We start from the raw sequence: 12,104 nt of genomic DNA on the forward strand, positions 1-12,104 counted from the left end.
CCTTCAGCATCCCAAAACACCGTCAACATGACTTTTCCCGCTGATGCTTGGGTTTTGAATTTTTTCTTGACAGGTGAGTTGGTGTGCTTCCACTCCATGCCTTGTCTTTTTGATTCTGGCTCATAATAGTGAATCGAAGTTTCATCACAAGTTAAAATTTTGTTGAGGAAGTGCTCACCTTCTCTTTCATGACGTTCCTTTAGCTCTGTGCACACACTCTACCTTGTCCTTGTGTAGCCGCGTCAACTCCTTTGGGACCCATCTTGCACGTGTTTTGTGATACTTCAGCTAGTTACAGATAATGTTATGAACTGTACTATCACTAACTTGAACCTTATCAACTATGACTTTTACGTTCACACAGCGGTTGGCACGAATAATGTCATCAATTCGACTTTTAAGTGAGGGAGTTGAACTGCAACAGGTCGGCCAGAACGATGTTCGTCAGTCAATGAGTCGTGACCGTTTTTGAACTGCTCTACCCACTTGTAAAAATTTGCAGGATTCATAAAACCTTCACCGTAAACTTTATACATTCTACAGTATATATTCACTGGTTTCTTGCCTACAGCAAGTGTGTTGTGTTGTTGTGGTCTTCAGTCCCGAGACTGGTTTGATGCAGCTCTCCATGCTACTCTATCTTGTGCAATCTTCTTCATCTCCCAGTACCTACTGCAGCCTACGTCCTTCTGAATCTGTTTAGTGTATTCATCTCTTGGTCTCCCTCTACGATTTTTACCCTCCACGCTACCCTCCAGTACTAAATTGGTGATACCTTGATGCCTCAGAACATGTCCTACCAACCGATCCCTTCTTCTTGTCAAGTTGTGCCACAAACTCCTCTTCTCCCCAATTCTATTCAATACTTTCTCATTAGTTATGTGATCTACCCATCTAATCTTCAGCATTCTTCTGTAGCACCACATTTTGAAAGCTTCTATTCTCTTCTTGTTCAAACTATTTATCGACCATGTTTCACTTCCATACATGGCTACACTCCATACAAAGACTTTCAGAAACGACTTCCTTACACTTAAATTTATACTCGATGTTAACAAATTTCTCTTCTTCAGAAACGCTTTCCTTCTCATTGCCAGTCTACATTTTATATCCTACTTCGACCATCATCAGTTACTTTGCTCCCCAAATAGCAAAACTCATTTACTTCTTTAAGTGTCTCATTTCCTAAACTAATTCCCTCAGCATCATTCGATTTAATTCGACTGTATTCCATTATCCTCGTTTTGTTATTGTTGATGTTCATGCTATATCCTCCTTTCAAGACACTGTCCATTCCGTTCAACTGCTCTTCCAAGTGCTTTGCTGTGTCTGACAGAATTACAATGTCATCGGCGAACCTCAAAGCTCTTCTCCATGGATTTTAATACCTACTCCGAATTTTTCTTTTGTTTCCTTTACTGCTTGCTCAATATACAGATTGAATAACATCGGGGAGAGGCTACAACCGTGTCTTACTCTCTTCCCAATCACTGCTTGCCTACAACAAGTAAAAAACGAATAACAGAACGTTGTTCAACTAACGTGGACGTTTCAAGCGGACTCGCCATCTTGAAATGTATTTTTGAGGTTATAAACAAAACAATGTTGGTACATTAGCTGATTAGCGCTCATCCCAGTGATGCCAACTTAAATCCATGAAAGTACCAAAGCAGCCAAACTAATAATTTTTTCCCCAGACCAATTTGTCTCTTTAGTTATTGAATGACCATTGTACTATCTGCTATCCCCTTTAAAATGGCTGCAGAGCATTTGTGTAGATGTAGACTGGTGTTCTGTACGATAAGAGACAGGGTCGGACGTCAGTGTTAAGGGCAGCTGTGTGTCGTGTTGCAGTCGCAGTACAAGAGCCTGCTGGTGTCGGAGCGCACGACGGCGGACGAGCTGCTGCAGATGCTGCTCAACTGCTGCGGCTCGCAGGAGCGCGTCGAGCAGTTCTCGCTGTACGAGTCGTCGCGCGCCCAGGAGTACCAGCGCAAGCTGCACCCCGACGACTGCCCGCTGCGCGTGCAGCAGTGCTGGCCCCTCGACGGCGACCTCCACTTCATCGTGCGCCGCAACGCCGAGTTCAGGCCGGCGCCCCAGTCCGCTCCCACCTCGCGCAAGGTGAGTCGCGCCTCTACCACTGACAGGGGTGTAACTAGGGTACGGCAGCGAGGCCGCTTGTCTGGGCATTCTTACCCTGGATGCATAGTATTGTGACAGGCAAAAAATATGAAGGAGAACGAAAGAACTGGAAAGAGCGAGGGAGAAGTAGGCGGTGAGTAGAAGAAAGAGAAGGAAGAGAAAAAGGAGACTGTATTGGAAAGCCGCGAAGTGGGAAGTGGGGATAGGGGAGATGTACAAAAAATACTAATAATGAGGAGACTGGGACTCGACTGTGTTGAGCAAGTTTCCCTGGTAAGGAGACACGCTTTTGTCGGTTTTGGATACTAGACTGAGCTACTCTCACATGAGCGCTATCGCGCTGCTTCCTGGACTCGGGTAGGCGCGCCAGCCCCGGATCGAATCCGCCCGGCGGATTAACGACGAAGGCCGGTGTGCCGGCCAGCCTGGATGTGGTTTTTAGGTGGTTTTCCACATCCCGCTAGGTGAATACCGGGCTGGTCCCCACGTTCCGCTTTCGTTTCATGCGTCGCAGACATATGACACACGTCCGCACTATCTCCCGATTTACACTAGACGCAGACAGTTGGGGTACACTGATTCCATCCTGGGGGGTACGGGGTGGCGGCAGGAAGGGCATCTGGCCATCCCTAAATCTAACCTTGCCAAATCCGCTGTAACCACACCGACCCTGCGATCGCTGCAGGACTATGGCGTAAGCAAAAGAAAGAAAGACAATGAGCTACTCTCATATGCCAAATGAGCCACGCAACGTAAGTTTAGAAGAGTGTTCACTGAGGAGTGCACACTCCCGCAAAAAAAAAAAAGTGCAACTTTTTAGAGGTTTCCAGTTCACTCAAGACTTGTTGTTGCAACAATGGAGCACATGAAATAATTACATTTAAGGATGAACAGCACAAACGGTTCTGAACTACCAAGTGTCCACTCAGGCTGAAACACCCATATTCGTATGTGATGTAAACACTAAAACACTAATACGACCTATTCTTGAGTACTGCTCGAGCGTTTGGGATCCCTATCAGGTCGGATTGAGGGAGGACATAGAAGCAATTCAGAGGCAGGCTACTAGATTTGTTACTGGTAGCTTTGATCATCACGCCAGTGTTATGGAAATGCTCCAGGAACTCTGGTGGGAGTCTCTGGAGGAAAGGAGGCGTTCTATTCGTGAATCGCTACTGAGAAAATTTAGAGAATCAGCATTTGAGGCTGACTGCAGTACTATTTTACTGCTTTACTGCCGCCAACCCACATTTTGCGGAAAGGCCACAAAGATAAGATAAGAGAGATTAGGGCTCATACAGAGGCATATACGCAGTCATTTTTCCGTCATTCTGTTTGGGAGTGGAACAGGGAGAGAAGATGCTAGTTGTGGCACGAGGTACCCTCCGCCACGCACCGTATGGTGGATTGTGGAGTATGTATGTAGGAGTATGTATGTAGATGTAGATGTAGATGATGTAGCCTCCAATTGCAGCGGCAATTCAGTTGCTAACTATGGCATCCAGTTGATTGCACAGGTGGCAATTATTGTCCTGGGATACGTTACGCCATTCAAGGGATCACCAATTTACTATTGGAGGGCAGCGCAGTGGGTAAAAATCGTAGAGGGAGACCAAGAGATGAATACACTAAACAGAATCAGAAGGATGTGGGCTGCAGTAGGTACTGGGAGATGAAGAAGCTTGCACAGGATAGAGTAGCATGGAGAGCTGCATCAAACCAGTCTCTAGACAACACAACAACAACAACACGTTATGTCATACCTGCTCAAGTTGTTCACGTAGTTCTCTAAGATTTGTTGGTTTACAAGTCGCACGAGCCACTTCTTGTCCCATTACATCCCACATGTGCTCGATTGGAGACTAATCTGTAGGTCATGCTTGCCGGGGAAGTTGTCGTGCATGTTGCAGAGCACACTGTGTTTCTCAGGCAGAGTGTAGGGGAGTATTATCCTGTTGGAACAGTACATCATTCTCCTGTTGCAAGAATGGCAAAAGAAAGGGGCTAAAAACGTTCTACACATACCAAATGCTTGTTAGGGTCCCCTCCAGAAACAACAAAGGTGAACGAGAGTTGTAGTTATAATTCCCCATACCATGAGGCCTGGGGAGGGGCTAGTCTGTTTTGGGGAATGCAGTCTATGAGAAAGCACTCACTAGGTCTATGTTGTACAGTGAAGAGATCATCAATTGTGTGCAGCCAGAATATGCTTTCAGTGCTGAAGTCCATCGTGCGCTATTCCATCTTCCAAATGATCCTCTGATGGTGCCAGCTGAGTCGTGCACATCGATGCTGTGGCGTGAGTGGAAGACAGGTTAGAGGCGTGCGTGCCTGTAGTCTCACTGTTAATAATCAGTTCACAACAGTTTGTGTTGATTCATATGTGCTTACAAGCCACCTTATCTGCGCTGTGGTATCTGTACGATTTGCTACTGCTGTCTTTACAATATGATGATCCGGGTGAGTGTCTGTGCTATGTTAACATCTAGAGCCTCATCTGCAGCTGTGAGAACGTTCACGTGACCACTAATACCAGCAATGTTGCACAACTGATGCAGCACACCCAACTTTTGTAGTAATCTTCCGAAAAGACCATCCCGCCATATGGAAGGCGCAATTTGGTCCCTTACAAATTCGTTCTCCTGGTTGTAGGAAGCATGAGTGTCTCTCTGTGGCATGGTTGGTCGCTTGCTTCACATGCTTGCACCATACTGAGCCTTCTGGCTGTGAGCATTTCCTATTAAAGGGTAGACAAAGATGGCGCTCTGGTAGCTAAGCCACTACACTGTCTGTTGGCGGACAACTTTGAAACCATTGTCAGTACCTCTACTTCCTCTCAGGTGGCAAATGCTGTCATAAGATAAAATCGACATTCCCTTTCGAGATAATACACATTTTTTCTAGCAGTGTATATTGGTCACCTTTGTCTGCAAAAATTATTTATTCATAATATCCACTACTGAAATTTCAGCTATGGGCCATCTTCCAGTTGAGCACTGTAAAACTGCAAAAACAGAGCGTACATACAGAACATATGGCAATTATTTATTAATAAGCACTCATAAGACGCTTCAACACATGTCAAAACTCCAAAAAATATCTGTGCATCCAAGAGGTTAATATTAACACACAATATGATTTTAAATGAATCCTACTAATTCATTTACAGAACAACACAAAATACTGTAATTTATTTAACACCTGTGTTGGGTTATATCTGCTGTCATTAGAATTATGATGTAACTGAACTAGATCCAAATGGAATTTGCACTAGTATATTAGTCTGCTTACTGACTCAAGGAGAAACATCGGTGTACATTATTGTAACACTTCCTTATAGCTTAAAACGTATACCAGACCATGATTCAACTTGGTACCTCTGCCTTCAACCACATTGCTCTTACTGACTGCACTGTCCAAACATTACTCACAGTCTACCATATAGTAACTGTTTACCAGCATTTGTCTCCTATAACACCAAAGTCTGTTACATAGCTATAACATGAGCATGATTTACAGGTATCATTCTACTATAATGTAATTAAATTTTACATTTGTATTCTGTGTCTGATCCCAACACAGGGTAAACAAAATTTTCCAGTATGTAAATCAACCAAAAAACAGTTCACAGACAATTGAAAAATAATCTGTTATTTCTGTTAGAAGCTCATGTGATGATATTATATTAAAACATAATAGTGCTAGAGGCATCATTCTTAAGATAAATAGCAAGCGAAAAACACCACATTACTCTTAACAGAGAGATTAACAATACAAAAACCCACTTGCAGAAAGCATAAAATAAACTTCAGTGCATTAGTGACTCTTCATAATAAAATTCCTTCATTTCAGTATTTGAAGCAATTAAAGATACACACTTTATTCACAGAAAACTAAGCACCAAAACAAACTACAATGAAGATGTTATTAGCGATATGGTTCCTTACAGCTTGTTAACATACAAAACATATTATTCTCATACTTGACTAGTTCAGAGGAATGACAGTTACTGCGTTTGAATAAGTGATCTGAAGGAAATAAACTACTTGGTTTCATCTGTATTATAGATGTTAGCATATAAAAAATCACATTCAGCTATTGCAGTATTGTATATTTGAGGGCAAATATGAGTAGTATTAAGATTAAGTTATATTGTGATCAATATCCATGATTCATATTTTGTTACAATGTATCAGTCATTATGAGCTGTATCTTTCTAACTGTCAGCTGAAAAATTTCTGCTTACAATTATATTTTACTAAACATTCAGTGTTTTTATTTCTGAGATTTGTGCTTCAAGATGATGTTCCTGCTCATCATTTTATCATACACCAAACATTCATGTGTTCCCACGAACCATAATTTAACTTTTTATATCATAGATAAACATTATTTTACAGAAAACCTGGACACCTGAGCTATCATCAATACCAAGCTCTTCCAGACAACTGCAGCAGCAATCTCAGCTGAATCTGACATCAGTTGAAAACTCCAAACATCACTCAAGTTCATCCTATTCAGACTATGAAAACTACTTTTACATCTGAAGACTGCAGTAATTCAGCACTGTACACGCACATCTTAAAATATGGTAGGTGAAGAAACATTTTCCAACAAATATTAAAACTGGGGAAAAGGCTCAGTATTCTTGCAGTATACAGTATGTACTGGCATTTTCTCTTTTGTTATCAGCTACAGACTAGTTATGCTCCATGACTGACTCAACATCTGCTTAGAAGCTGGTCTAATCAGTTTCAAATATGGCCATTAGCTGCCACAAAGGAGTGCTTTCATATTTCTTGACATTGTTTTCATGCCAGTTTCAATGATCTTTTTTGTATAGATTTTTATGTAGTTTTTCTTTCTTTTATAAGTATTTCTTTTGCAAATTACTAATGACAGGACCAGTTGTGAAAATTGGACAACAATTAATAAGTCCTTTCATCATTATACACTAAATGCCAAAAATTGTAAATAATTTCACAACAGCATTTAAATGTTGACACTATTAAAATTTTGGGCAAACAGTATTCAGGGAGTTAATAAAGTTCTACTTCCTTAAAAGGTAAACATAAGTCAGCACAAGATTATTAATTAATTTGACAGTTCTGAAGCTCAGGAATGAAATTGTGAATAAAATGGAAAAACGGGGGGGGGGGGGGGGGGGGGGGGGGGACAGGGAGGAGGGGGGGGGGGCAGAAGGAATTATATAAGAACAGATAATGGCTAGAAAGATAAGTAGCCTAAATATACTACTGAAAATGCAATAAGAGACATAAAATTTGTTTGTTATATTATCACCACAAAACTTGGATAGCAAGTTTTAAATGTTAATTTTAAAATATACACAAGAATTATAACACTTCACTTGTACTGTAACATCACACATAAAGTTTATGTGGTTTGAGAATAATTGATACAGTAGCAAAAATGAAGAAGAGCAGTGAGCTGTGGTATGGAATACACTAGAGTAACGCAATATACTCAAGAGATAAGACATCTTGTTCATCATTAGCTGCACTTTGAAAATATTTATTTGCCACACTGGTATTTGTGTACATAGCCCATCCTCAGTGGCATCTACTGTGAATAGCTGCATTGAACAATGTGTTTGTCAAGTGTAAAATCTTTGTGGCAATTAAAAATTATGTGGGTCTCTGCAGTATACAGATTGTTGTGCGTATATGTTATAAGTGTATCTAAAAACGAAGATGATGTGACTTACCAAAGAAAAGCGCTGGCAGGTCGATAGACACACAAACACAAACATACACACAAAATTCAAGCTTTCGCAACCAGCTGTTGCTTCATCAGGAAAGAGGGAAGGAGAGGGAAAGACGAAAGGATGTAGGTTTTAAGGGAGAGGGTAAGGAGTCATTCCAATCCCGGGAGCAGAAAGACTTACCTTAGGGGGAAAAAAGGACAGGTATACACTCGCACACATGCACATATCCATCTGCACATACACAGACACAAGCAGACATTTGTAAAGGCAAAGAGTTTGGGCAGAGATCCTCTATTATATTCATATGTTATAGGTGTTAGTTATAACATGTACGCACAATGATCTGTGGATTTGCTGTAAGATGTACACAGGGTGATTTGTGTGCTGCAGGAATGTACATCATTTTAAAACCACTATACAGATTTTACATGCCACTGATGATGGGCTATACACTTGGATACCAGTGTGGAAAAAAAAGAGAGAGAAAAAAACTTCTGAAGTGCAGTTCATGGTGTCCAATAGGGTGTTGGCAAAAATACTTTCCAAGTGCAGTTTATGGTGTACAACAGGGTGTCCTTTGTCAAATATAAACAAGCTGAGGAGCACTCATCTGACAAGGTTTTCACATTCAGGAGAGAATGAGCGTGCAGAAATTTGCTATCAGTCAGGAGGGAAAAGTTAGCTGTAAATGTATCTCCTTAATCTCAAGCTTTTTCAATAGAAGAAAGGTAGAATTGGAGGTAGAGATCTGTATGAGGAAATTGTTACAGCAAAAATATGTAGTTATGAAATAAAAAATGTAAAGATAGAAGAAAGTAAAATGTAATTATAAGAAGCTGTAAATAAACATAGCTAAATGTCACCATTAGTTACAGGCGAATTAAAAGTAAAATTAGTAATAATGGGAAACTAAAACACTATTTCCATGTTTTTGTGAAGCTGTTAATCTTGTTGCAGTTTTTCTTCTCAATAATTTATGCAAATGTTATTAGTTTTTCATTTAATGTAATCTTGGACTTTTTTCTATTCAATAGGTCCATAGCTGACATCTCTTCACACGGAAACTAGGAACAACACTTCAAAAATCCCTTCAAGGAGAGCTGTATTCAGTTATAGCTGGAAGCATATGTTTGCCAATAAACAATAAAATAAGTACTGCATTTGATATTACCAGAAACTGGTGGTGATTTCCTGTGTTTTGTATCATATAGATTTATGAAGTCAAGTCCGCAGAAGTGATTGAGTATAATATATTACTTTCATGTATTATAATGTTATTTGTGGCATCTACCAAAGCTGTGTATCTTAGATGAATGCAGATTTATTGTTTTCAGTTTAAGAAGTGTGAATATTTTTGTTTTTATGTATATAATTTAATTTTATATCATTTAGACTCCAAAGATTATTTTATTAATGTAAAACAAGTTTTGATACAAATTTGATGTTCCCTAAATTAAAATAAAGTCTTTGATAGTTTGAATATGTATTACAATCAAACATAGCTAAAAGCAAATGTGGAAACATGTACTTCTCAACTATGTTCAGTGATGCAGTTATTTGTAATGTCATGTTAATACCCTATGTTGTAGAGAGAAAAGTGTACTATGTTATATAGAATTTCTCAATTACCATTGGAATGATCTCTGTTCATACAATAAAATCAATGTAGTGATGATTTATTAAAATATTGATCTGTCTATTGACGTGCTTAATGGTTTATACTTTGGCATATTATATCCTACAGTAATTTTTCAGACAATGAAATTACTTCTGTACATCCTAAAACAAAATGCCATACGGGATAAGTTTTAGTAGAAATACTTTATTTCTTGTGATAGATTTACATTGTGTAATGGCTGGTACATGTAATATGTTAAGCTTTGTGTATCTAGTTTAGAATTTGTAACTACAGAATTCTGAGAACAAATTTCTTGCTTAATTATGAGAACATAAAAGGATCACACATCTATCTAAACTTTTTCCTGAATATGTATGTGTTTAACTCTCATACTCCTTATGACAGAAATCATTAAACATAGCATTCTTAATTTTATCTGTCAACTGGAAATTCTGAGAAACCTTTGCATGCTAAATTAGTAAACTTTGTAGTCAAGTGATTAATAAGAAACAAGTCAGGCTATAAATTTGGTTACCAAGTAAAAACTCATGCTCTTTACAGAACAGTTAATGAAGAATAAACTATTGTTAAAGAAATTGATTGTGATACTACTGTAAAGGAAACGAATACAAAATTTCTTCAGCTTGTTTATGTTTTTGTCTCCTTAGCTTATTAGACACAGCAGTGAAGATCCTCCTATTAAGGTCTAAAAACAACTTTTGAGTATTTATGATTTTTGCCTCAAGCAAATGATTACTTGCTCATTTGATACTGTATTTTACAGAACTTTCTGTGGAAGGAATACTTAAGGGTATTTTTTGCCAGTATGTAAATTTCGGAAACAAACTTCACTGCTAGAACAAGGAATCAATAAAACAATAACTACAAGCAAGTAATAGCCAAGCATATGGCAAATATGAAAGATTGTGCTCACTGTCTCCCTGATGAAAGTGAATAAAATGTTATTGGTGATGTATTGAGTAAAAGAACGCTACACCATAAAACATAATTTATAACTGAGAGCATGAAGTGCATTTCACCAGGTGCTTTATGTGCTACAAGTGGCAACTGAATTTATAGTTTATACCAAAGATTTCATTTTTGTGTAATGTGTGTCTTACCAAAATAATCAATGTATGTATCTTTTTTGTAAAGACCTTTGTATATAATGAATCAATGAACTATATTAAAGAAACATTGAATAAAATGCTGAAATGCATACAAAAATAAGAAAAAATTGTTTATTTTTTGTTGATAACAGATTTGTCTGAATTTGTAGGATTAGATTTGACATGCCATGTATTGAGTACTTGCAACAATATTAACAAACATCATTACATCCCATGTAGTGAATGAAATGTCACTGTGAGTGATTAAGACACTGGACTCATATTCAGGAGAACTTGGGTTCAAATCCTTGTGCATGCTTTCCATGGGCACTCTTTGTCACTTAATCCAAATGCCAGGAATGTTTATTTGGAAATGATGCAATTGTTTTGCTTCTTAATTCTTGTGTAATACAAGTTTCTTTCATGAAATGCTTAAAACTAATCTGATATGTGCAACAGAAGCCAGTCAAGCTGCAAAGGTCTAAAATGCAATAATATATTCAAAAAACTGTAATATTGAAGAAAATACTGAACTCATGTGAACACTAGTCTTATATTATTCTGACTTTTATAACAAATGACAAAAATGGAGATATTCCTTCACAGATTTCAAAACATTATGGTGATACCAGTTCAACAAAAGCTGAGACAGACACTTATAGTCTACCTGCTGGTACATCAGTCAATCTGCAATGTTTCTTAGTACTGTGTCTAAAATAAGAGGACACATGTGGATGTGACTCTTGCAACAGCATTAAGTAAACACTGCTTCACACTTTATGGTTAGCTTCCAGATATCACTATAGTTTCCAGAATGCTTTTCATTTGTAGGCCAAAAAGGAAGCCAAAATAACTGCTTAACAGGAGACAAAGTGAATGAAAAGCACTCTGATGCGACTACAGTCAGACTTAGTGAATGAGAAGCACTCTGACATCATTACAAAATGTATTTGATGTGTCAAAAATACACATGGTAATATTTAGAAAATTGTATATAAAAGACTTAGTTGAACTGTGCAGGACACATTAGGAACTATAGACCTATATCTCTAACGTCGATCAGTTGTAGAAATTGGGGAACTGCATCGAACGTCTTGCGGAAGTCAAGAAACACGGCATCTACCTGTGAACTCGTGTCTATGGCCCTCTGAGTCTCATGGACGAATAGCGCGAGCTGGGTTTCACACGACCATCTTTTTCGAAACCCATGCTGATTCCTACACAGTAGATTTCTAGTCTCCCCACAGTCGTTCAATGAACAAAGTAAGAGCATATGGACTATCAGACCAATTGTGTGATTGGAATGAAGAGTTCCTAGATAACAGAACGCAGCATGTCATTCTCAATGGAGAGAAGTCTTCCGAAGTAAGAGTGATTTCAGGTGTACCGCAGGGGAGGGTCGTAGGAACGTTACTATTCACAATATACATAAATGACCTTGTGGATGACATCAGAAGTTCACCGAGGCTTTTTGCGGATGATGCTGTGGTATATCGAGAGGTTGTAA

At 38.8% G+C, this 12,104-nt stretch overlaps 1 protein-coding gene across 2 annotated transcripts in view; it reads left to right on the forward strand.

Moving 5' to 3' along the window:
* The window catches only part of LOC126484479 (uncharacterized), a 451,324-nt gene extending 440,623 nt beyond the window's left edge, over positions 1-10,701 (forward strand). For both annotated transcript variants that reach the window (XM_050108007.1, XM_050108008.1), the window contains exons 7-9: positions 1,855-2,124; positions 6,546-6,736; positions 8,905-10,701. In XM_050108007.1, the coding sequence (XP_049963964.1) occupies positions 1,855-2,124; positions 6,546-6,692 (417 nt within the window). In that variant the 3' untranslated portion in view covers positions 6,693-6,736; positions 8,905-10,701. The remainder of the gene's footprint in view (positions 1-1,854; positions 2,125-6,545; positions 6,737-8,904) is intronic.
* Positions 10,702-12,104: the final 1,403 nt, after the last annotated feature.

Source organism: Schistocerca serialis, chromosome 6, assembly GCF_023864345.2.
Source record: "Schistocerca serialis cubense isolate TAMUIC-IGC-003099 chromosome 6, iqSchSeri2.2, whole genome shotgun sequence".
NCBI classification, from domain to species: Eukaryota; Metazoa; Arthropoda; class Insecta; order Orthoptera; family Acrididae; genus Schistocerca; species Schistocerca serialis.